Genomic DNA, 20,412 nt, shown 5'->3' with positions numbered 1-20,412 from the left:
ATTTCCAGACAGCTTACACCTCCAGCCGGCGGCGAGCTAAGACGCCGTGCAGTAAAGCTCCGCTTTCCTCCAAAGGCAACAGTGCTACGTACCCTATGATAACGAGCCACGGCGGATACCTTTTGATAGTGTAAAGGAAGTACTGGCTTTTCTTTTTGGTTCCCGCTAGCTGACCCGAAATACGTTCGGAACCAAATGAAAGCGTGTGCGCTCTCAGTTTGAAACGGGGGCTCTCGCGACTTCCCCAACGCTGTAGCCGAGGCGCAGCGCTTGTCCAAAGACCAAGCGCGGGCGTGATAACGAACAGCGGCGTCACCAAGCCAGCTTTAGCGCCGTCTCAGGGGACCGGCCCTCTCCGAGGAGCCGACCGCCACCGCCGGCGGCGCGACTGGGTCAGGGACGGGCTCGCGCCCCAACCGCCAAAAAAGACCACGACAGCTCAGCATCGGTTCCTGGCTTTATTGTCACAGACCCCGTTACAGACTCAGGACCACGGCACCGGAGACGGTGTTACTGAGGGCAAGTCTTCAGACATTGTACCCGATCAGGCCGCCCTTGCCTATGATCTCCCCGATGTAGAACCACATCAGCACCTCTGTGGCCACCAGACCGTTCCTCAGCGCTTCCTGAAAGAAAAGAAAGCGCCGGTTAGATCGTTTGCTCCTCCGACAGCTTCCTTCCCTGCTCCACGTAGGACGAGCAAAGCCGTCGACTCGTTCACAAGGCAACCGTTTCAGCGAAAGAACAAGAGTGCAACGGAGCGCTTATCGCGTTCAGCCACCACCCGACAGACCCCGTCGTTAAGATGGCTCTAAAACGCTCAGTCATTCCCGGTTTTTTACAGCCCTTTCAAAAGATCGTTTCTTAACCCCTGTACGTGGGAAGCGCTTTAATTTCAAGGCCGACCGATGACGCAGCCGTTCCCGGCGGCTGGGCTAAATCTCTCTCCCCTGGGACAGATAAGGACGGGGCCGCAGGAGCACGAGCGCAGCCTAGTCCGGGCGTGGAAGAGTTAAGGCAAAGCCGATACAAGAAAAGGCTTCCAGCTCTGGCCGCTAAACTCCCTGGGCTTCAAAGCCAGGGTGCCGGTGGTTAAGCCAGGTCTCGGAAAACGCCGTGCGGAATGCCTCTGGCTCGTACGGTACTCTGATAGAGCCCGAAGAGGCTGCAGAACTCGCCTGTGCCTCAGCTTTATCCAGGAAAAACGGATAAATTTTGGTAAATGTAATGTTTTGAAAACCTGGCACCGAACACACCGCATCTCTGGAGCGTGGGGTGCAGCCCGGTCTCTCCCCGCCCCGCAGAGGCCCCGCTCCCCCCCCCCCGGTACCTTGACGGTGAGCTGCGCCAGGCGGCCGTCCTGGAAGCTCCTGACCATGGCCTTCATGCTGTCGATGGCCCGGGGGATCTCGGCGGGGGTCGGCGGGGCCAGCTCCACCTTGGCGTAGTACCAGAACGTGGCCAAGCGGGGCTTCGAGTACGCCACGGCGGCTGCCGGGAGAGGAGGGGGGGGGGGGGAGAGGCGTTTTCCCAACGGCAGACGCCCGCGGGGCCGCCCCGGGCCCGGCCCTCGGCCCTCACCCCCCGCGCCCGCCCCGCCCGCCCCTCCGGAGCCCCGCTCCCCGCCGCCGCTCACCGCTGAGGAGCTGCGGCCCGCGGGCGGCCAGGCGCTGCGCCAGCCTCTGCGCGGCCTGCGCCATGCTGCCGGCGGCCCGCTGAATGTCACCCCGCCGCCGCTAAGGGCCCCGCCGCCGCGGCTGCCCGCCCGCCGCCTGCCTCCGCCCGCCCGGCAGGCGCCTGCCGCGGGCAGCCCCCGGCGAGGACCCCGAGCCGCGCCGCCGCGAGTTCGAGTCCCGGGCGGTGCCGGTGCCGCTCCCGCCCTGCTCTAAGCCAAAATCAAGAGGTTTTCCTACCCCCAGCGCCTCCCTGCCGCCAGACCTCCACCGCCAGCTGTAACATCACGTCTGTATTTAATTTCCATTAATTTCCAGCGCCCCTCCGTTCCCGAAGGCCGTTGGGGAAGGGACGCCTGCTCCGCCACCGGCGCGCAGGATGAGCACGACCTCCAGCCCGCGCCCACCCGGGACCCGGCCGCGGCTGCGGTGCAGAGGCGTCGCTTTCGCACCGAACGCGCAGTTACAGAGTTTAAACACAGCAACAGACGGGGGGGAGGGTTTTGGTGGCGCTGGAGAAGAACACGGCCGACACAAAGAACAAGTAATAGAGGGCCGGGGCACCGGGCCACACAGGGGTGGCTGCCGTCATCCCCCGAGGCAGAGGCTCACAGCTGTAGTGCGGTGAAAAGTCTTAGTATTAAAGAGTGAGTCTCGAAAGGAAAAGACAGAACAAGGGAGGAAAGGGAAGGTCCTAGGAGAGGCTCCGGAGGCAGCAGCGATGCACTAAATGCGGTCTTGATTAAGGTGGCGAGTTGCACAGATGCTCCCAGCTGCTACCCCTGCAAGGCATTTATCTCGCCAGTGATTGTAGGTCTAGGGACGAGATCCTGGGTTTCAGTTCCGCGTGTCCTCCAGCTCCTCCTTCTCCTTTTTCCTCTCCGCAAGCCACCGCTGGATCTTCTCTTTAAGCTCTGTGTTTGGTCTGATCTGGTCCATAGTGAGGGGGCTCCGATTGAACGGATCCGTCTGGTCGCTGAAAGACAAAGCGTTGAGGAGATTATTCAGACCATTCCAGCGCTAGGAGAAAAAGAAAAAGAGGAAGGTAGGCCAGGAAGAGCGGCACGACCTTTCTGCTGTGAAGCGAAGCAGGCACTCCGAGACTGGCCATCACTGGATAAGCAAAATAGATCCCCCAAAAGCACGAAAGCATGAGGCCCACGCTTCGTACCTGAGGAGGTGCCGGGCAATAGTTGACCGGTCCACGGTGACGCGGGAGGAGGGCAGTATCACAGGGTCCGACATCAGAGTGCTCATGATCGGATCCAGGAATTCATCGCAGGCGTCCGCGTACGTCTCCTCCTCCTGCTGCTGGCGGTCTGCAAGAGACTGGCGGGGCACACATCGCTTCTAGAGACTCGGCCTCCCAGTTCTGTCCAAACCAGGTTTGCACCTAACTCTTAGCTAAAGCATTTACAGGTCCGCGCTGGCAGGGAGCTCTCCCCGCCGCCCCACCTGAGCCTCAGGGGAAGCCCCGCTCCCGGGAATCCAGCTCCACGCAAAGATGCAGTGATAACACGGATGGAGAAGGATGCCAGGAACCCATTCCACCTTTTCTTTTTTGTGAGCTTAAAGCTTAAATTCACTCCGGTTCTCACCTTGATCCTCTCAGCCAGGTTACTGAAAGACACTATCATGTTGCCAGGCTTGTTGATTTTCTTCAGAACCCGAACGGTCTGGGCAAAGAGCGTCGGTGAATAGGAGCGGCCGTCCTTGGGCACCGTGGCACAGAAGTTTTCTTCATCCCTAGACCACAGGTTGACAGAGAGCAAAGGTTTAAGAATCCACATTTATCGGCATGCGAAACCACAGTCCCCGCAACAGCTGCATCACCATAGCGAAGGACTCAAAGCTAGGGAAAAGCTTGACCGTAACTGAGCATTTCTCCTGGGTCCCCTCCAGAGCGACCCAAGGTACGAACGTAACCGTGACGGTGCTTAACTTCCATCCCTGCTAGCTGGGTTGCAGCTGACTTCCCCGGGTAATTTAAATTAAAATTACGACAGAGGAGCACAGCACACTTCTGAAAGGCCCACTGAGGCCCGCGGTAAGCACGCAGAGCGATTCTGTTAGCGCTGTTCCCAGAGGGGATGCTCCTGCCCTGCAACGCAGGGGGCCACAGGGCTCTGCTAGCCAGGCCGTCCCCGGGATGGCTGCAGGATGGCTCCCGCCACCCCACAGGCCAGCTCTCCCTTGTCACCTACCCAAGGTTTAGGTAGATGGTACAGATGTCGGACACGAGCTGCTGCGGCTTGAAGTCAAACTCGCTGAAATCCTTGACTTTCAAAGCTCCCATTTTAGGCCCGACCAGGTGTTGCAGAAAGTAGTTGAGCATGGAGATGATGCGCTCAGCAAGGAAAGGATGCACGAACAGGGACTTAATTTCTGGAACGGAAACCAACAGTTCCCTGAGCTTCTCAGCAATCCCGCCCCGCTCCGACCACCCTGAAACCAAGCTCCTGCCCGCCCGCTCCCAGGCGTCGCTCTCCCTACCCGAGGTCAGGAAGGCCAGAGTGCCAATGGTTTCGTTGGACATGATGTTGTGGAAGCGCGCCAGCTGACCAAACATCTGCAGGCTTGACTCCTTCTCGCGGCGAGCCTCCTGGGACAGGCTGTCCCATTCGCCACGGTCCTTCTCGATCTGCTGAACTTTAATCTTACTGAGGTACTGCAAAGACACGGCAGGGAAGCGTACGGGAGAACAGGCAGGTAAACGGGCAAGGACAGCTAAGCCAGACCTGTTCTACGCGGCCCTGGGCTGACAGAGGCCAAGTCGGGACGCGGAAGGTACAGCAGAGCGCTCGAAAAGGCCTCTCACAACCGCACGTTTCACAAAACGTGGAACGTTCTGTTTAGATGGCAAACTGTAGAAAGCCCATGGATGTTCACAACCAGATGGGCAATATCCACATCACCCATTTTATCTGCTGGCCTGCCGACAGTCAATCCCACGGCAGGTAGAAGCTCCCCCAAAAAGCCCCTCCTAACAGCCACAAGCAGCTGTGAAGGGCGTGGAGAGACAGTCACCACGCACCAGGGACACGAGTTCACCTGGCACTCGCCTTGTAAACCCAAAGCGGAACCGCCTGGAGACAAAAGGCCCTTGTTAGGAGAAAGCACCTGCGGAAAGGCCACGGGGATTTGATAATCAAAAACTGCAGAGGTTGCTTAAAGCCTGGCTGCGTCCAGATTAGCAACAGGCAGATGTCCTCGCAACTCCCCAGCACGCTTAATGATGGATCTGAAAAAAGCCCTTTTGCTCCTCTTTGTTCTGACCCGCCTCCCGAGACCGAAGGGAGGGAAGAGAGGGCCCCGCGTGCAGCGCCCCGGGCCCCGCCGAACTTCTGCCTTCACCCCTTCTCCCAGGGCATTGGCCACACCAGCCTGGAATCGTTCCCTGCAAGCATCTACTGCACAGACTCATCGGGCAGGACCAGAGCGAGCCGATACCATTCTAGGGACAGAAGGTCAGTCTCGCACCCGGCCATCCTCAGGGGAGAGCGAGCCGTTGGTTACGTGATGCCGACGGCATGTGCGCTCAGCCCTACCTGTATGGCTTCATCCAACAGGAAAATAGCGTCGTTCATGAGCAAATTAAGGAAGCGCAAGAAGAGAGGGGGGTTCATTGCCTCCAGGTTCTCTGAGGCGTAATCAGCCAGAGCCTGCAAGGAACGAGAGAACGGTGAACGCTGCAGCACCGTCCCAGTGGCAGGACACAGATCCGTGCGCTCCGTACAGAGCTGCACTCACTCCCTGACATACGTGCTTCTTGCCTCACCTTTATGCTCTGCCGGTACGAATCTGTGCCCCACATGTACCTCAGGATGGGATACATGGGACGGCGGTAGTTAAACTTCTGCTCGAACTGGTGCGGGTCACCTAGACACAAGCAAAAGTCAAGAGCGTTTCAAGTGGGCAGCGGGCACAGGCAGGGGCTGCTGATTCCTTCCCGCAGTTTGTTTGAAATAAGCCCCTGCTCCCACACAGGTCAGTGAAATCTGTCACCGCTTTCAAAGCGGTACAACCGATCCCGCGTTAGAAGAGGACGGGCGAGGACCCGCTGTAAGCGCTGCCAAGCTGAAAAGCTTGAGCTCCCGAGATTATCCTTCGTAGATAGCTCCAGAGGTTATCCTTCCTAGATACGCAGTTCTGCACAAACCAGAAGTTTGGAAAGACCAGCTTTGCTGGAATGCCACCTGCCTAACAGCGTCAAAAGTGCAAATAGATTCGTTTGTTTTTACCGAGGTACTTTGAGCCCCGGAGGCATTCCCCCTGCAGACGTTACAGAAGGAAGACAACTCTTCCCCTTTCGCGCTTACCGGTAAACTCGATATCCACAAAGACTTTGATGAGCGCCTCGGCAAGATGGGCAGCGTTTCGGTAAGAGCAGAACACCCGCTTGCGATGAAACACGCTTGAGACGAGCGGGTTCTGGGCCTGATCTAAGTGAGGCATCACAGCTTCCAAGACTTCTGCCAGCTTGGCTCGCAGATGAGGATTTTTCATCCTGCAAGAGAAGACAACAAAGCAAGTCCCAGATGGCACGAGGGCCGGGGTGCGGGGACCGAGCCGTTCAGGAAACACTCCAGGAGCTGCGCCCATCCGTGCAGGAGCATCCAGCGGTTGCAGACCACCTGTAAAACTAACGCTGGCATCCAGCGGCTCCCTCTCGATCCCGGAGCCACGGGGCGAAGGCACGCGCTCAGCGCCTGCAGTTAAATCTCAGGCAGAGGCGAGAAGGCGTGGGGACAGCAAAGCTGTTGGTTCCTTCCCTCCCGGGCAGTGCACGCCGTTCGCAGCCCCTGCTCGCCTGCCAGCTGTAGCTCCCGAGCAAACGCGACTTGCCCTCCCAGCTGCTCGCTTCCTGCCCAGCAACTTGCTTCCTACTTATCCTGCAAGTCCAACGCGCTTTGCCCGCTGAGCCTGCTGTCCAGTACGTGACAGATCGCTGGGCTGAGGGTGCAACTCTCCTCTGCTGCACGCGTCAGGCAGAAGCCAGACCACCCGCCCAAGGTCACGCCGCAGGGTACTGCCAGGAAGAACTACAGCCTCCGTCTCCCGGGGCCAGCGGGAAGAGCAAGAGCTGCCTACCAAGCGAAATCCCCATCTGCTCCTGCCGTCGTCGTGAGCTCGCTGTATTTACACGTGCCAGTATAAACAAACGAACGGCAGAAATGCAGCGTGCGTGGCGACGTCTTATCGGGAAGATCGATAAAACTACTCAGTTTTGTTCAGCGCTCAGTTACCGTTAGTGGACTTCATAGAGAGACTCCAAACAGATCAATCCCAATAGCTTCCTTTAACAAGTACCAAAACGGCTCTAGCTGACGAGGCTCCTGCGTAATAGGACCGAACAAGCATTTAGACCCCGAATCCTGTCTGTACCTCACGGGAAGCCTGTGCTTCACTGTGCCTCCGGCGGGCAGAATTTAGCTTTTCCAATGAGATCAACCCACTCACGGACGTCTAAACCAAACCTCAGAACGCCTCTGACAGTTTCCACTTGCTTGTTCCCCTCTGGGTGCTCTGCAGATAAGCACCCAGGGCTCACACCCGGGGCTGTACATACCTCTCCACGTCGCCCATGAAAACAGTAACAAAGTGAAGGACGTGCTCCAGAGAATCGGCGGAAGTCTCCAAGACGTCGTCAGCGAAACGCCGCAGGAAAATGAAGAAGTCACCCAGATTATCGGCAAAGAATTCTGCGAACAGAGATCGCACGTGAGTTCCTCCTCGGGCAGCTCATTTTGCCCTTTTCTAGCCTCCCGCGCGCTCTCCCCTCATCGCCCTGATTCCGACTGCAGTTTCGGGAACTAACTAGCTGCATCCGTACACCGCAACCTGTTGCCCGATGAAATGCGTAACACGCGGGATGCACTTCACCTCTCTCAGAGGTCGGGTCACTTACTGGGCGAAACCCAGCAGCCGCCTGCTGATCGTACGCGCTGTCACACAAAAAAGCTCAAGGGAGGGGAATCTCTAGACAACAGAAACCACAGCGGGGGGGGGGGGGGTTTGTGCATAGGGACAATAGTAAATCAGCACGGTACTTGGCGAATCTTTGCAACTTGGCCACGAGTGGGATCCTTAAAAGGCCAGCAGCATCAATACCCTAAGCATGCCCCCCTCAAAGAGCCCCAAATTTTCAAGTGACCCTCTTCAGAGAGAATATTCTGTGCGAAGAAAGATGCATCGGTTGTAGCACTGCGTCCTGCTCTGGGCAGGGAAGCGCTTCCTTGGACAGCTCTGCCACTGCTCCTCTAGAAGGCACCAGGATTAGTCTGTAAGGTGAACACGGAGGTCCCAGCTTTCTCTGGAGCTTCCGACCGCGCTGCTGACCTTTTTGAAATTGTGGCTGACCCTCCCCACGCTCCCTTACACGCTCTGGACCCCTTCTTTCCAAAGGCAGAACGTCCTCTAAGCACCTCGGTGAAGAGGAAACCCAGGTGCTATGAACATCTTACGGAATCGGGCCGCGTCCGTGTAACTACCCTAAACGCGGTATTACGCGAGTAGCTCTAGACTTGGACGGTTAATTGCGGCAGGCACACAGACAGACCGCCAGCAGGACAAGCGGTGTCACCTGGCACATAGGCCAACGCGCTGTTTTCCACCTCTGGCAGCGGGAAGGTCAGCTCTACCGGCTCCGTCCCGTGGTTTCCCACGGCCAGCTGCACCAGCAGAACCGCCATGGACACCTGCAGGTTCAGGCAGTTCTGCAGCATCTGCGGCTCCGTCATCGCCGTCTTGGTGGAGAGATAGATGGTCATCAGGCGCTCGAACTGCTCCCTGAGGCTGTCGGCAGCAGGGCTGGAGCTCTGCTGGGCTTCTCGCCATGCTACTTGCAGGCGGTGAAGGCTTTGGTTTATCTTCACCATCTGGTCGTGCAACCTACCCGGAAAACAAGGCAAGGAGGAGGTGAGACGGGACGTACATACGTTCAGCACAGAGCGCCTAACCAATACGTAAGCTAGCGCACGCTTTTATCCTGTTCAAACCGTTTCCTGTGGATAATCTGTCGGGGGGGGCCAGCGACAGGAAGCCTTCGGAGAAACGCAAGCCAGGGCTTGGGAGGATACCAGACCTTACCGAGGAACCGCAGCCGTCTGCGGAGCGGCCCGGTACAGCGACGGCTGCTGCAAAGCCCTCTGCAGAGGTGCGGGCAACGAGCCGGTGCAGCCGCGAGCCCCCTTAGGTTACCAAGGTCAGGAATTCGGCAAGCCCGGGAGACACCTGCGAGGCGACACTTTCAGTTTCCCAGCAACAAGCCACTTGCATAACTTTTTCGCCTCTTTCTGTATTTAGAGAATAAACCAGAAGGGGACGGTGCTTGGATCAGCGGCGACCTCACAGTATCCAGGCAACGATTTGCAGAGAGAAGCTGAGAAAAATAGCGCGTTCTGGTGTCCAGAAAAATCCTTTCCTGGAAACGGACAGCTACCTGGCATTTCTGCTTCACGTTAAATCCATTTATTGGGGCGGTTCAGAGACCTCGCAGCAGGCAGGTGCTCTGCTGCCGAGACGCTCCCTAGTAGAGAAGCGAGACGCCAGCGGCTCGCTCCCCCGAGGAGAGGGGGGAGCCGCGCGACCCACGGACGCCCAGCACTTGGCTGTTAGGTGTCTATAAACGATGCGGAGCCCCTAAGGCTGTTAGCAGTGACTGTGAGCACCAGCGGGCAAAGTTTCTTTCTAAAATCAGCCAGCCTGAGGCTCAAACGGCAGTCAAAACGCGCAGCAAAAGGTACTCGGCAGCGCAACTGGCACGCTCTGTATTCTGAGCATTTACTAAACATTTCCGTGGCCGTACCCAGGTGGAGAAACAGCGCTGGGGGCGATCTGAGCGCCATTACCTGTGAAATCCCAAGTGAAGGGTGTACTGCGTGAGGACCAGGTTTTCCGTCACCAGATTGTAGCTGCTTGCAAACTCTGGCTCTTGCTCGCTCAGAGCGGGTATCAAGCACGTTTCCTTTTCCAAACCTGGAACGAAAAGCATCTCTGCGTCAAGTCCGACCCGGCAGCCTGAGGGAGGAGAGGGCTCAAGAGGGCCCCCGCTGAAGACGCAGAACGACTGCTGGTGATAGTAGGCAGCGTTTTGTTTGTCTTCAGCTCTTCCCTTGCCCCTCTCGACTCGTTTAGCTCTCCCTTTACCGGCATGCATTGAGAGGGCACTACCGGGAGAGGCAAGGACCTGAGGAGATCCCCTTTCTCGTTCCCTCGCTCCCCCCGAGGTTTGGGCGTACCTTTCATATGCACATTCTTACTCCTCCTCTCCTCTTCGTTCAGCTCCTTCAGGGCACAGTAAGTAGGGTTGAAGGTTAGCAGCCTCGGAGATTTTGGTTTGCAGAAGGGCTGGCACAGCTTCAGGAGGGCGGCTCCCAGGTTGAGGAAGAAGGCATCTGAGGCATACATCTGGAAGAAGATCTCCGGCATCTGGTTAGCCCAAATTTTGGTGCGGCCCGCGTTCGCATGGAGGCAGTTTCCCAGCCAGGAGAGAATCCTGTGCTTTGTCTCTGGAGACAACTGCAACAGGTTCTTCAGCATCTGGTAGATCTTCTCGTGGAACTGGGCCATAAACTGTTACGGGGAAGGGAACGCGGTCAAAGGCGTCATTGGCGGGATCGCTCTTTTGCCTCTCCCGTCATTAACGCTCTCTCAGAGCGCTCCTGGCTCTTGACCGCATCCTGCTTTTCAAGGGCAGGCCTTCGCAAGCAAATCACAGCCAGGACGCCTCTGTTAATCACCCGTCAGACACACCCGTTACGAGCGGGTCAAACCCGGAGGCCGGCAGCAAAGAATAATTAGGGACAGCCTCAAAAGCATAGGCGAGAGCAAGTTGTTTCCATGGGGAGTAAACCCAAAACTTTTTACGCGTTTTTGGCAGCAATGATGGCCGTGAAAGAACACGTGACTGGAAAAGCCCCTCTCTGTGTCCGCTTCTGCGCCCGAGCTTACTCCTGTATTTATATCCTACGTTCTAATGCTACGCTCCTCCCCTACCGAAACGTTCCGAGCACCGTTCCTCTGAGGAAGCCATTTACTGTCATAACGAGAGAGGATGTTGCTCTTGTCACTTGCTCTGCTGGGGAGCCAACCAGCGTTTTAATTACAGGACAGCTGCTGAATACTATTTCCCGGTGATTGCAACACCTAAGGCAGATGATCTTCACGTAGCGCCTCGAGCTACAGCGCCGCTATCTGTTCCAGGAGTACCTCCCCGCCCTTTTCCCAAAGCTCAGACAACTTCTCTGATAAAACACCACTTGCTCAACAGGAAGACTTGGGTTACAACCACCTGGGGAGGGCGGCGAAACTATTCGCACGTTACAGCTAGGGAATCCACGGCGGTTTTGTGACTTGCTTAGCCACAAGCCAGGTTATTGCAGAGTCGGCGGGGGAACTAAAGCCCTGACATCGCGTCTTTAACCCCCAAGCAACGAGCGGCCACTAAAACACACGGGCAAGCAGTGCTGTCACGCCTCAGCCCACCTGATGGATGTTGGATTCCTGCACTTTGATCTCTTGCGGGCTGGATCGGGATGGATTCAGAAAATAGCCGTGGTTCTCCACTACACCAGGGGTCTTTAACAAGCAGGAGATGTTTAAAACGGCGCCCAGCAAAGTCTTCTGGTACATCTGTCCGTTGCTGGGATCCTTGGGCTGGATGTACCCTGCAAAAACCTAGGGAACACAGCAGGACATGCTGGCGGTTACATAAAATCCCAGTAAAAAAATCCCACAGACGGACGCGTTTGGGACAGGCTATCGGGAAGGAGAGGGGGAAGAGCAAACGCACAGGGCACTGGTACGCTGTGCTGTTGGTCTGAGCTCGACAGATCCGCTCCTATAAACGTGCCCCTCCTGCAAGCAGGGCCCGCGAGGAGCTCTCGATTGGGCCGAGGCACCCACCTTCGCTACGTCCTTCTGCTTCGTGAAGTAGAGGAGCGCATCGAGGTACGTGTACAGCAGGATCTGGCAGAGGTCCAGGTCCTTGATCCTGCCCAACAGGATGTCGAACACGGGAACCATGACCTCCCCAAATGTCCGCACCTCCTCGTCCAGCGTCAAGGCTTCTATGACCTCCTCGAGAAACTCGGTCACGTCTTCAAAGTCTAGCGAGGGAAGCAAGGCTGTTACCACGACGCTCCAACCGGCCGAACCTCACGTGTACACGCCCCGACCGAAACGCAGCCCTCCCTTTTGGCAACGAGGGCAGCCAAAGCTTCGCCTGAGCGACGATGCTCTTCCCGCAAGCTTTAGCGTGACGGGCAGCCTCACAGCGCTAAGCCAGCGGCGCAACCCAGCCAGACTTACGTGCCCCTCTCAGCGCCTCCAGCATCAGGTCCACCAGCTGCTCGTACACGTTCTGGTTGACATAAATCTCTGGGGTGAGGAGGACAGTGCGAGTGTTCGACACGGTCAGGTTCCGGCAGCGCACGGCGAAGGGCAGCAGGTTCTCCGGGACCTTGGTTATCTGCGCAAGGAGAACGAGACCGAGCTGGGAGCCTGGCATCTGCTTCTGGCCGTTGAAATCTCGGCTCGGTCACCTCGGACCAGAAAACTGGGTGACAAAGCCGCCTTCTTCCTCAGAAGCCCCTGCCCACCTCTTCTCTTGCCCTCTGGAAACAGGCGTAGAGGTAGCGCAGAATCTGTCTCTCCCCCGCGTCCCGGTCGGCGGAGAGGTTCTGCGTGCTGGCAGAGGTCATGTAAATCAGGTGGTTTCCAGGCTCCGGCAGCAGCAAGCGGGTGAACAGGGCCTAGGCACCAGCAAAGACAGAGGGAAAGTGGAACGGCCCCGGCAGAGAGACAATCCCTCCAGAAAAAGCAGCCCTGTATCGCCACAGGCTAAGTTATTTCTGCCTGGAAGAGCTCTCTCTACCCCCTCATTAAGTAACAGAGCACTACGGCATAAGCCCTCAGCCTTGCTCCTTGGCTAAACAATTTCCCCGGTCCCCTTTAAGAGCGACGGCAGCCCTAACAGAAGCTATCATCTTCACTGAAAAACCCTCCAGGAACGACGAAGCTGAGCGTGCGCGTCAACGCCGATTGCAAAGTTTTGCTCGGCAGCGCAAGAGACGGCACGCTGCCCCGCTGCCAGCGGCATTTGCCTCCGACGGCTGTGCCCAAGCCTTCCCTCGCGCCCCATCCCGGCCGAATTTCTTCCCCTCCCCATCCCCAACCAATCTGCACGGCAGCAAACTCCTGCAGCCTGCAGGAGGAGGGAACAGAAGCGGCAAAATCTAAACCTTTCTCAGCCTTGTACCCCAAAAACCCTGTGGCCGCTTCCAGCAAAGCCGCAGCCGGCAGCTCCGCGCTAGGCTTTGGCAAACAGGCTGCATTCGGGATGCAGTGTGTGTGCGTTGCGAGGAAATAAATTCCGTTCCTGTTGCCAAAGTAAGCGGAACGCCTGTGGCCCGAGGCAGGCGGCCCTACCTGCTCAACGTTGTCCATGTCCAGCCAGTCCTGGTCGTCCAGGTCTGTGGCCATTTCTTCCAGATAGACGCAGCGCGCTGGGATCCCGTTCCCGCTCTTCATGCTGGGGTCACCTGGGAAAGGCGCGGATCGACCCGTTTCACCCAAACTGACGGACAACGTGCTGGCAGGCAGCGCAACCTGCAGGCAGAGCCCTGCCCGCGGCAGAGCCGCCTGCTACGCGCTGCTGCGCTGAGGCAGGCGCCCTCTCCCAGCGCTCCCCTCCAATTTCAGCCGGATCCGGCAAGCTCTGCGCAGCGCCACGGAGGCTCCCCAGCCACCCGCCCCCCCCGGCACACGAAGGAGGCTTCCCCGGGTTCCTCACTGTTGTCGAGGGTGATGAGGAAGATCCTCTGGATCATGTGGTTGATGTTGAGCTGCTCGCACAGCTCCCGCTGCGAGCGGAAGGAGCGGCTGATCTCGGCCACCGAGTAGTCGCAGTCGTCCAGGCTCTCGGAGACGCTGTTGTCGGAGTCATCCTGGCTGACCGAAGTCTCCTCGCCTGCAAAACCCGAGAGCTCCTCAGCGCCCGGCCGGGGGAAGCCGCCTCGCCTCCGCCGGAGGGGCCGGCGCCCGCCGCCCCACCTCTCAGCTGCCGCTGCTGCTGCTGCTTTTGGACGGCGGCGAAGTGCTTGGCGTCGGCGATGGAGCCGAAGAGGGCGGCGAAGGGGTTGCTGGAGATGCTGTTGTTGTTCTCCTGGTCGGTCATCTCCCCTCAGGGCCGCGCCATGCGGGGCGGGGGGGGGGGGAAGCTGCGGGGAGAGCCGCCGTCAGGGCCCGCACCCGCCGGGCAGCGCCGCCCGGGCCCCGGGCCCCGGGCCCCGAGCCCCGAGCCCCGAGCCGCTCCCCCGGGCCCCGAGCCGCTCCCCCGGGCGCGGCGGGCCCAGCCCGCTGGCTGCTGGCTTACCGGGCCCGGCGCCGGACAGCACTGCTCGTCACGGGGCGGGGGTCGCGCCGCAATAGACGTCACAGCCGTGCGCCGGAAGTGGGGCGGGGCAGAGGCGGGAGCTTTTGAAGACGGGGGCGGCAGCGGCCGCTGGCGGCGCGGAGGAGCGAGTGCCTCGGCCCGCCCCGCGGACACGGGTGGGAGGCGGGCACCGCGTGTAACTCACTAACGGAGTACAAAGACAAGGAAATCACGGCGGGCCGAGCCCAGGGAAATTTAATAAAGAAGGCGCCAAGGCCGCGTGCGGAAGGAAAGGGACGTCCGGGCCGTGGGCCTCGGCGCGCCGGGAGTTGCAGTCCGAACTACGGCTCCCGGCGTGCCGCGGGGCACTACGGCAGCGCGCAGGGGCCAAGCTTCCTCGGCGGCCGGCAGCTGTCAGTCAGTCAGCGCGGCGGGGCGGGGCCGGCGGCGGCAGAGCCAATGAGGCTGAGCGGGGCGGGGCCGGCCGCTATAAAAGGCCCCGCTCGCCAGCGGGCTCCGGCCGCGGGAGCGGCCAGGGTGGGTGGGGGCTGCGCTGGGTCCCGCTGTCCCCCGCTGTCTTCCCCCCCCCCCCCCCCGGGGGTGGACGAACACGAACACGAACACGAACGAATCCGTGCTGGTTTGGGGCAAAGGAGCGGGCGGCAGGAGCGCTCCCCCGCCAGCCCGGGCTCCCGCCGAGTCCGCCAACCCCTGCCCGCCCGGGCCCCCCCCGTGCCATCGAGCATCACCGAACACCGCCAACACTGCTGATGCATTTGTCTGGTTCTTTTACTTAAGAGACTTTAATCACCCGTTGTTTCGATCTTGCGTTCCTCGTCACCAAGGAACAACGTCGCAAAACCGACGCCACGCGGCTGCAGCTGAGGGCCGGGCTGGGAGGGCTCAGCCCCGCAGAGGGAGGGTGGGCTATGGCACCGTCGGCGCAGGACCCCCCCCGCCGGGCACCCACCGCGGCACCCAGTCCCACAGCCCCCAGGGGCGGCTCAGGCAGCGGCCTCCTGCTCCGGCGGCTCGTCCCGGCTGCCGGGGACGCTCAGCCCGGTGAGAGCATCCTCGCCGGGCCTGGTCCCCGGCAGGGCGCAGGGCTGCAGGAGGTGGTCCCAGTAGAGGCTGAGCGTGGAGTGCTCCTGCCGCTCCAGCTCCTTCAGCTCGTGCAGCTCCTTGGCGCTGGCCGCCGGGGTCTGCACCTCGAAGGTCATCTCGAAGCGGCTGTAGTCCACCCGGAAGGCGCCTTTCTCCAGGGACATGCAGGGCTCGAAGCGGTACCCCCAGAGGATCTCGTCCTCCGTGTACGAGGTGCGGGCTTGGCACGTCATTCCTGCGGCGAGACAACGGCTGAGCTGCCACCGTCGCTGCCGCAATGAACCCCCCCCCTGCTGCCTAACGAGGGGCCTCCAGCCCCAAGTCACCCGTTGCCGGGGTGGAGCCGGTGTCGGCCCCGGGCATCTCTTGCCAGGATGCCGGCCCCGAGCCCAGGCTCCCCCGGCATCTCTGGGACCCCAGGGGGGGCTGCCCGTCCCCGCCTCGACCCCTGCGGACCACTCGCCTGTGGCTTCCACGATGCCCTCGAGGATGATGATGATTTCGAACTGCTCCCGGCGCAGCGACTCGGCTGACATGTCCCAGAAGGGGCTGCGGCGGTTGATGACGTGGCAGATGATCTGGGGCTCCACCAGGAACAGGCGGTCCTCCCCCGTGTCGTAGCCCAGGTTCAGCTCCGACTGCTCCAGGGGGATGAACTCTCCCTCGGCCGTCTGCCGGGACTTGATCAGCTTGGCCCGGATCTTGGCGTCCACCATGTGGCTGTCCCGCAGGTCCCCCACGCGAAACATCAGGCAGAGCTTCTCGTCCCGGCGGGAGACGACGCAGTTCTTGCTGAAGATGAGGGTCTGGGCGCGCTTCTTGGGCCGGGAGATCTTGACGAACATGCAGCCCACCATCAGGGCGTCGATCATGGAGCCGACGATGGACTGCGCCATCAGCAGGATGACGCCCTCGGCGCAGTTGGCCGTCACCATCCGGGAGCCGTAGCCGATGGTCCGCTGGCTCTCCACCGAGAAAAGCAAGGCGGAGACGAAGCCGTCCACGTTCTCAATGCACGCCCGCCACTCGGGGTCGCCCCGGTGCCTGACGTCGCCCCGCACCCAGGCGTCGAAGAAGTAGACGGTGCCGAAGACCACCCAGGTGACGATGTAGCACATCATGAAGACGAAGAGGAACCAGCGGTACTTGAGGTCCACGATGGTGGTGAAGATGTCCGAGAGGAACCGCTTCTTCTCCTGGATGTTGCCCAGGTTCACCTGGCACTTGCCCACCTTGGTGACATAGCGCTGCCGCTGCCGCTTGCCGGCCTGGACCACTGGGCCGTCCTCCTCCAGCAGCTTGCGGCGCCGGCTCTGCAGCCCCTCCGGAGCGGGGATGGCAGCGGCAGCGGGAGCGGGGATGCTGCGGGCGGGGGTCTTGCCGTGTGCTGAGCTGGGGACGTCGGGCACGCTCAGCGCGTGCAGCGGGTACCGGCGGGCGCCTGCCTCCCGCGGGGCGACCGATGGGCACCGGGAGGGATCGCCAGGATGGTGCTGGACAGCCACGCTGCCGTGGCTCGGTGGCAGGGACAGCTCGCCGGGGAGGATGCCGCCGCGGCGGGGCAGGGATGGGTAGTTTGGCATCAGGGCGCTTCTCTTGGCGGCACCAGCACCAGCTTGCTGCCGGCTGTCCTCTGCCATAGCCCCAGGGGCGGCTGGGAGTTCGGGCTGCAGGGTGGAAAGGAGCCCACGGGTGAGAAATCGCCTCCGGCAACCACGACCGCCCGGCGGCGTCCCGTCCGAAGGATGCCCGAGAGCCCCGGCGCGAGCCATACCTTCTGGGGGAAGGTGCCGTACCGGCTGGTGTCGGTGGGCGGCCGGGGCAGGTAAGCCAGCAAGTGCTTGGCGGTGGGGGTCTGCGCCGGGGGGATGGAGTTGCTGCGGCCGCGGGGCTCCTCGGGCGCCAGCTGGCCGCCGCTGACACTGTTGCGGGCGCAGGGGAGCACCATGGCAGCGCCGGGGCGGGGGCTCAGCCCAGGGCTGGGCGGGGGGTCCTGCCACGGGGGACACAAAGCGGGGGGTTATTTTGGACGCAGAGGGCGGTGCGGGGCTCCGGCCCCTCTCCGCATCCCCGTGGGCCGGGGTCTGGCGGGGCTGCCCTTGCCCGGCAGCGCACGTGCCGGCCACGGAACCGTGCCGGGGCGGCTACGGGACGGCAGCAGATGGCTGAGCCTATTAGGGGCCGTAATTGCATTGCAGAGGCCGGGGAAGGAGGCGTCCACCTCCAGCAGGGAGCAGCCCCGGCAGCGGGCGAGCTCTGGGTGATGGCCCGCGGCTGTGCTCCACGCTTGTCCCGGGACGTGGCCGTAATCGCCAGTTCTCTAACGAGCTCTGAGCAGGCACGGGCAGCCCCCGGGGGGCGGGAGGAAGGACAGCCCGTGACAGCGATGCAGACCCCACAGCTGGGCTCCGTGGACGGGCCGAGTCCAGCCCGCTCCCCGCGGAGATGCGGTGGGAGGCCACGTTCCTGGAAACACACCCGAGAGCAGTGACCCGCGGGGACAGGGGACGGGGACGGCGATGGGGAGCACGGGCGCTCTGCCTCCTCCCGAGCATCCCCTGCCACCGCAGAGCAGCAGCGCCGGCGGTCCTTGGCGCGGCGATGGAGGACATCAGCCTCCGGGCAGACCTCCCGGCCCCGCGCACGCCCCCAGGCCAGGCGGGCACCCACCTCACGTGCAGGCGGAGCGGCTGCCAGGCTGGCAGGCGTCGTCCTCGGCTCCCGGCTCCCGCTCCACCCCGGCTGCTGCCAGGCATCTTCCCGCCGGCCGTGGACGGGAATTCTCCGCCGAGCTGCGCCGCGCCGCTGCAGCCGGTGGGAGGGAAGGAAGGGGAGCTCGGGGGCGGCCGCCAATCCTGCTCCAGCGGCAGAAGGTCACCGTTAATCTGTCTCAATGACAGGCACGGTTACCTCGAGATGATTTAATCGGAAGGAGCGGGTGCCCCGACCCCGAGGGAAGGAGCAGGAGGGGTTTCCCGGCAGGTTTCCCCCCTGCTCTCGCCCTCGGGACGATGCTCCCGGTCCGCCCTTGGCGACGGGACCGTCAGCAAGGGCTGGAAAGCGTCCCCCTACTCCTGCCGGGTCCCTGCTCCCTCGCCCCTGGCTGCGGCCTTTCGGGAGCCCCCTGCGAAGGTCCCCCGCGGCTCACCGGGGCCAGACCCCCAGCGCCAGGAGGACTCAGTAATTTCCCAGCCTGGCCCCCGATAAGAAAGACGGCAGATGAAGGCGAGATTAGTCGCTAATCTCCCAGAGAAGATGAATCTGCAAGCTGGACCCTGCGGAGGGGACGCGTGCGGGGGCGGGTGGGAGGCGAGCGCCAGCACAAAGTTGGGATTTTCCTGACGATGCGGCCCCTCCTTTTCCCCCATCTTTTTTTTTTTTTTGCAGCGGGACGTCTCCTCCCAGGCAGGAGCTTGCTCGTGTAAAGCGCCAGCAGCCGCGTCCCCTGACGAGGTGCTGGGCACAGGAGGGGGTGACGGGCGCCCGCCTGTGAGCGGCGGGCAAAGGCGCACCCTCCCTTGGGCGTCCCCGTCCTCGACACAGCTTTTGCAGGCCCCTTTGCATATTTATTTGATGACCAAAGGGGAGTCGATGCCTCAAACCCTCCCGAGAAGGGCCCGACGCTGGCTCTCGGCTGCCCGCATCCCGCCTCGGGGTCCCCTCCCTGTCCCACCGCGGCCGGAGCCGCCGCTGCTCCGAGGCGCTTTCCCTGCCAAGGCTCTCGCTTCGGGGTGGCTGAGGCTCGGAGGATTTGCATGCTTTGGCTTAACCCTCCCGGGCACGGTGAGGCTGCGGCGGGACCCTGGCCGGAGGCGGGGGGGACGACGCACCCGGCTTCTCCAGCCGAGCCGGGCGTGCTTTTCTTTTAGCCTGGAAAAACCAACAACGGCTGGAAAGTGACCGTGGCCACACCCCGGCGTTGGAGGAACAGGCTTGAATTCGCTCCCCCGGGCGCCAGATGCGGCCGGCGGCGGGGCGGACGCTGCTCCACAAGCGTTAATGCCGGGGGCCGCCGCTCAGGGCGGCTTATCTCGGCCCGGCGCGCAGGTTAGCGGGGCGGCGTTAGCATGGCCGGGAGCTGGCGGGCGAAGGCGCAGGCCGGGGGGATGCTGCTGGCCCTCCTCGGGTGGGTCTCCTCCTGCGTCACCACCTTCGTACCGCTCTGGAAGAGCCTCAGTCTGGACCTGAACGAGCTGGAGGTCTGGACCATGGGGCTCTGGCAGGTCTGCGTCGCCCGGGAGGAGGGGGCGGTCGAATGCCGAGCCCACGGCTCCTTCCTGGCGCTGCCGCCGGCGCTGCGCGTCTCCCGCCTCCTGATGTGCCTCTCCAACGGGCTGGGGCTCCTGGGCTGCCTCCTCGCCGCCCCGGGGCTGGAGGGCTGGAGGGCCTGCGAGGGCAAACCGGGGCTAAAGCGGCGGCTCCTGCTCGCCGGGGGAGCGGCGTTAGGCACGGCGGGGATGGCCACCCTGGCGCCGGTCTCCTGGGTCGCCTACAACACCGTCCTTGACTTCTGGGATGACACCGTCCCCGACATCGTCCCCCGGTGGGAATTCGGGGAGGCCACCTTCCTGGGGTGGTTCGCCGGAGCCTTCCTCGCCGCCGGCGGGCTGCTCCTCGCCTGCAGCGCCCGCTCTGCGACGACTGAAACGCCGCCGGCCCCCCCCTGCCGCCAGCCCCCCGCCGCGTGGGGTCCGGCCGGGGGCCACGACCCGCACCCCAAAGCCGCAGACCTGGTCATCTAGGGACTCGGGGCACCGTGCCCCACGCCCCTCCTGGCTCCTCCCGGTGCAGGGACGGCTCTTGCACGTTTTGCAGGACGATTTGCCAATTCCTACAGCCACCTCGCAGATTTTTTTCCTTCCTACGTGCGTCTGCTTCGCTTTTTCTTTTTTAAGGAGCACCAGCTTTTCCCGCAGCCCTCGCCAAGCGAGCGCGGGAAGGGACGGAGGCAGCGGCAGAGCAGCGGGCAGCACCTTGTACTCCTGGCGACATTTGTGGTAGGGTTCCTTAGCGATGACGCCGCGCTCGCATCCCCTGCGAGCCCCCTGCAGCCGCGGCTGGTGCGGTTAACAGCTGCGCCCCCGCGTAGCAGCTCGCTCCTTGCGTGTCCGTATCGCTCTGGTGTATTCGCAATAAATCACCGCGGTCGTCGGCAGCGTGTTTCCGTGCTCCGAACATCCAGCTGCATCTTGCACGAGGCACGGCGCGAGTGGGGAGGAAGGGCGGGAGCTGCAAGGGGCAGCGCTGCTGCTCCAACGA

General features: G+C 61.8%; 4 protein-coding genes across 6 annotated transcripts; 1 reads left to right on the top strand and 3 right to left on the bottom strand.

Moving 5' to 3' along the window:
• Nucleotides 1-444: 444 nt before the first annotated feature.
• ATP5MG (ATP synthase membrane subunit g) lies at nucleotides 445-1,843 on the bottom strand. The gene is made up of 3 exons (XM_087778411.1): nucleotides 1,637-1,843; nucleotides 1,331-1,491; nucleotides 445-626 (listed from the first exon to the last, which is right to left on the bottom strand). The coding sequence occupies exons 1-3, from the start codon at nucleotides 1,698-1,700 to the stop codon at nucleotides 528-530; spliced, it is 324 nt and encodes a 107-aa protein (XP_087634537.1). The 5' UTR covers nucleotides 1,701-1,843; the 3' UTR covers nucleotides 445-527.
• A 110-nt stretch (nucleotides 1,844-1,953) lies between these two features.
• Nucleotides 1,954-13,993, bottom strand: UBE4A (ubiquitination factor E4A). Of its 2 annotated transcripts, XM_009471661.2 has the most exons (19): nucleotides 13,728-13,993; nucleotides 13,468-13,644; nucleotides 13,104-13,216; nucleotides 12,275-12,427; nucleotides 11,985-12,144; nucleotides 11,580-11,782; nucleotides 11,160-11,351; nucleotides 9,914-10,247; nucleotides 9,524-9,650; nucleotides 8,257-8,564; nucleotides 7,243-7,375; nucleotides 5,993-6,180; nucleotides 5,452-5,552; nucleotides 5,222-5,335; nucleotides 4,167-4,341; nucleotides 3,878-4,058; nucleotides 3,272-3,419; nucleotides 2,845-3,002; nucleotides 1,954-2,649 (listed from the first exon to the last, which is right to left on the bottom strand). In XM_009471661.2, the coding sequence occupies exons 1-19, from the start codon at nucleotides 13,849-13,851 to the stop codon at nucleotides 2,511-2,513; spliced, it is 3,228 nt and encodes a 1,075-aa protein (XP_009469936.2). In that variant the 5' UTR covers nucleotides 13,852-13,993; the 3' UTR covers nucleotides 1,954-2,510. The 2 variants fall into 2 exon arrangements, with proteins under 2 accessions (XP_009469936.2, XP_087634523.1); XM_087778397.1 differs by lacking the exons at nucleotides 1,954-2,649; nucleotides 2,845-3,002; nucleotides 3,272-3,419; nucleotides 3,878-4,058 and having other exon boundaries at nucleotides 4,238-5,127.
• Nucleotides 13,994-14,575: 582 nt separating this feature from the next.
• LOC104018513 (G protein-activated inward rectifier potassium channel 4) lies at nucleotides 14,576-17,913 on the bottom strand. Of its 2 annotated transcripts, XM_087778401.1 has the most exons (4): nucleotides 17,824-17,913; nucleotides 16,928-17,146; nucleotides 15,617-16,820; nucleotides 14,576-15,388 (listed from the first exon to the last, which is right to left on the bottom strand). In XM_087778401.1, exons 2-4 carry the CDS (start codon nucleotides 17,099-17,101, stop codon nucleotides 15,054-15,056), a joined length of 1,713 nt encoding a protein of 570 aa, XP_087634527.1. In that variant the 5' UTR covers nucleotides 17,102-17,146; nucleotides 17,824-17,913; the 3' UTR covers nucleotides 14,576-15,053. The 2 variants fall into 2 exon arrangements, with proteins under 2 accessions (XP_087634527.1, XP_087634526.1); XM_087778400.1 differs by having other exon boundaries at nucleotides 14,576-16,820.
• Nucleotides 17,914-19,217: 1,304 nt separating this feature from the next.
• On the top strand, nucleotides 19,218-20,209 carry CLDN25 (claudin 25). Its single transcript, XM_009474977.2, has one exon. The coding sequence runs from the start codon at nucleotides 19,221-19,223 to the stop codon at nucleotides 19,893-19,895; it is 675 nt and encodes a 224-aa protein (XP_009473252.2). The 5' UTR covers nucleotides 19,218-19,220; the 3' UTR covers nucleotides 19,896-20,209.
• Nucleotides 20,210-20,412: the final 203 nt, after the last annotated feature.

Source organism: Nipponia nippon, unplaced genomic scaffold (genome assembly GCF_047370975.1).
Source record: "Nipponia nippon isolate SJK-2023a ecotype South Korea unplaced genomic scaffold, ASM4737097v1 scaffold_43, whole genome shotgun sequence".
Classification (NCBI taxonomy): domain Eukaryota; kingdom Metazoa; phylum Chordata; class Aves; order Pelecaniformes; family Threskiornithidae; genus Nipponia; species Nipponia nippon.
The sequence above is the reverse complement of the archived record's forward strand: the minus strand, read 5'-3'. Positions and strand labels throughout refer to the sequence as shown.

Bases quoted from the DNA above. Each gene is read 5' to 3' on its own strand.
- ATP5MG (XM_087778411.1), bottom strand. From the start codon at position 1,700: ATGGCGCAGGCCGCGCAGAGGCTGGCGCAGCGCCTGGCCGCCCGCGGG. The intron at 1,492-1,636 runs GTGAGCGGCGGC...CTCTCCCGGCAG, and splicing joins CGGGCCGCAGCTCCTCAGCG to CCGCCGTGGCGTACTCGAAG. The intron at 627-1,330 runs GTACCGGGGGGG...CTTTTCTTTCAG, and splicing joins TGGCGCAGCTCACCGTCAAG to GAAGCGCTGAGGAACGGTCT.
- UBE4A (XM_009471661.2), bottom strand. From the start codon at position 13,851: ATGACCGACCAGGAGAACAACAACAGCATCTCCAGCAACCCCTTCGCC. The intron at 6,181-7,242 runs GTATGTACAGCC...CTTCTCTTGCAG, and splicing joins TTCATGGGCGACGTGGAGAG to GATGAAAAATCCTCATCTGC. The intron at 4,342-5,221 runs GTAGGGCTGAGC...GTGTCTTTGCAG, and splicing joins TGTTGGATGAAGCCATACAG to TACCTCAGTAAGATTAAAGT.
- LOC104018513 (XM_087778400.1), bottom strand. From the start codon at position 17,101: ATGGTGCTCCCCTGCGCCCGCAACAGTGTCAGCGGCGGCCAGCTGGCG. The intron at 16,821-16,927 runs GTATGGCTCGCG...TCCACCCTGCAG, and splicing joins ACGGCACCTTCCCCCAGAAG to CCCGAACTCCCAGCCGCCCC.
- CLDN25 (XM_009474977.2), top strand. From the start codon at position 19,221: ATGGCCGGGAGCTGGCGGGCGAAGGCGCAGGCCGGGGGGATGCTGCTG.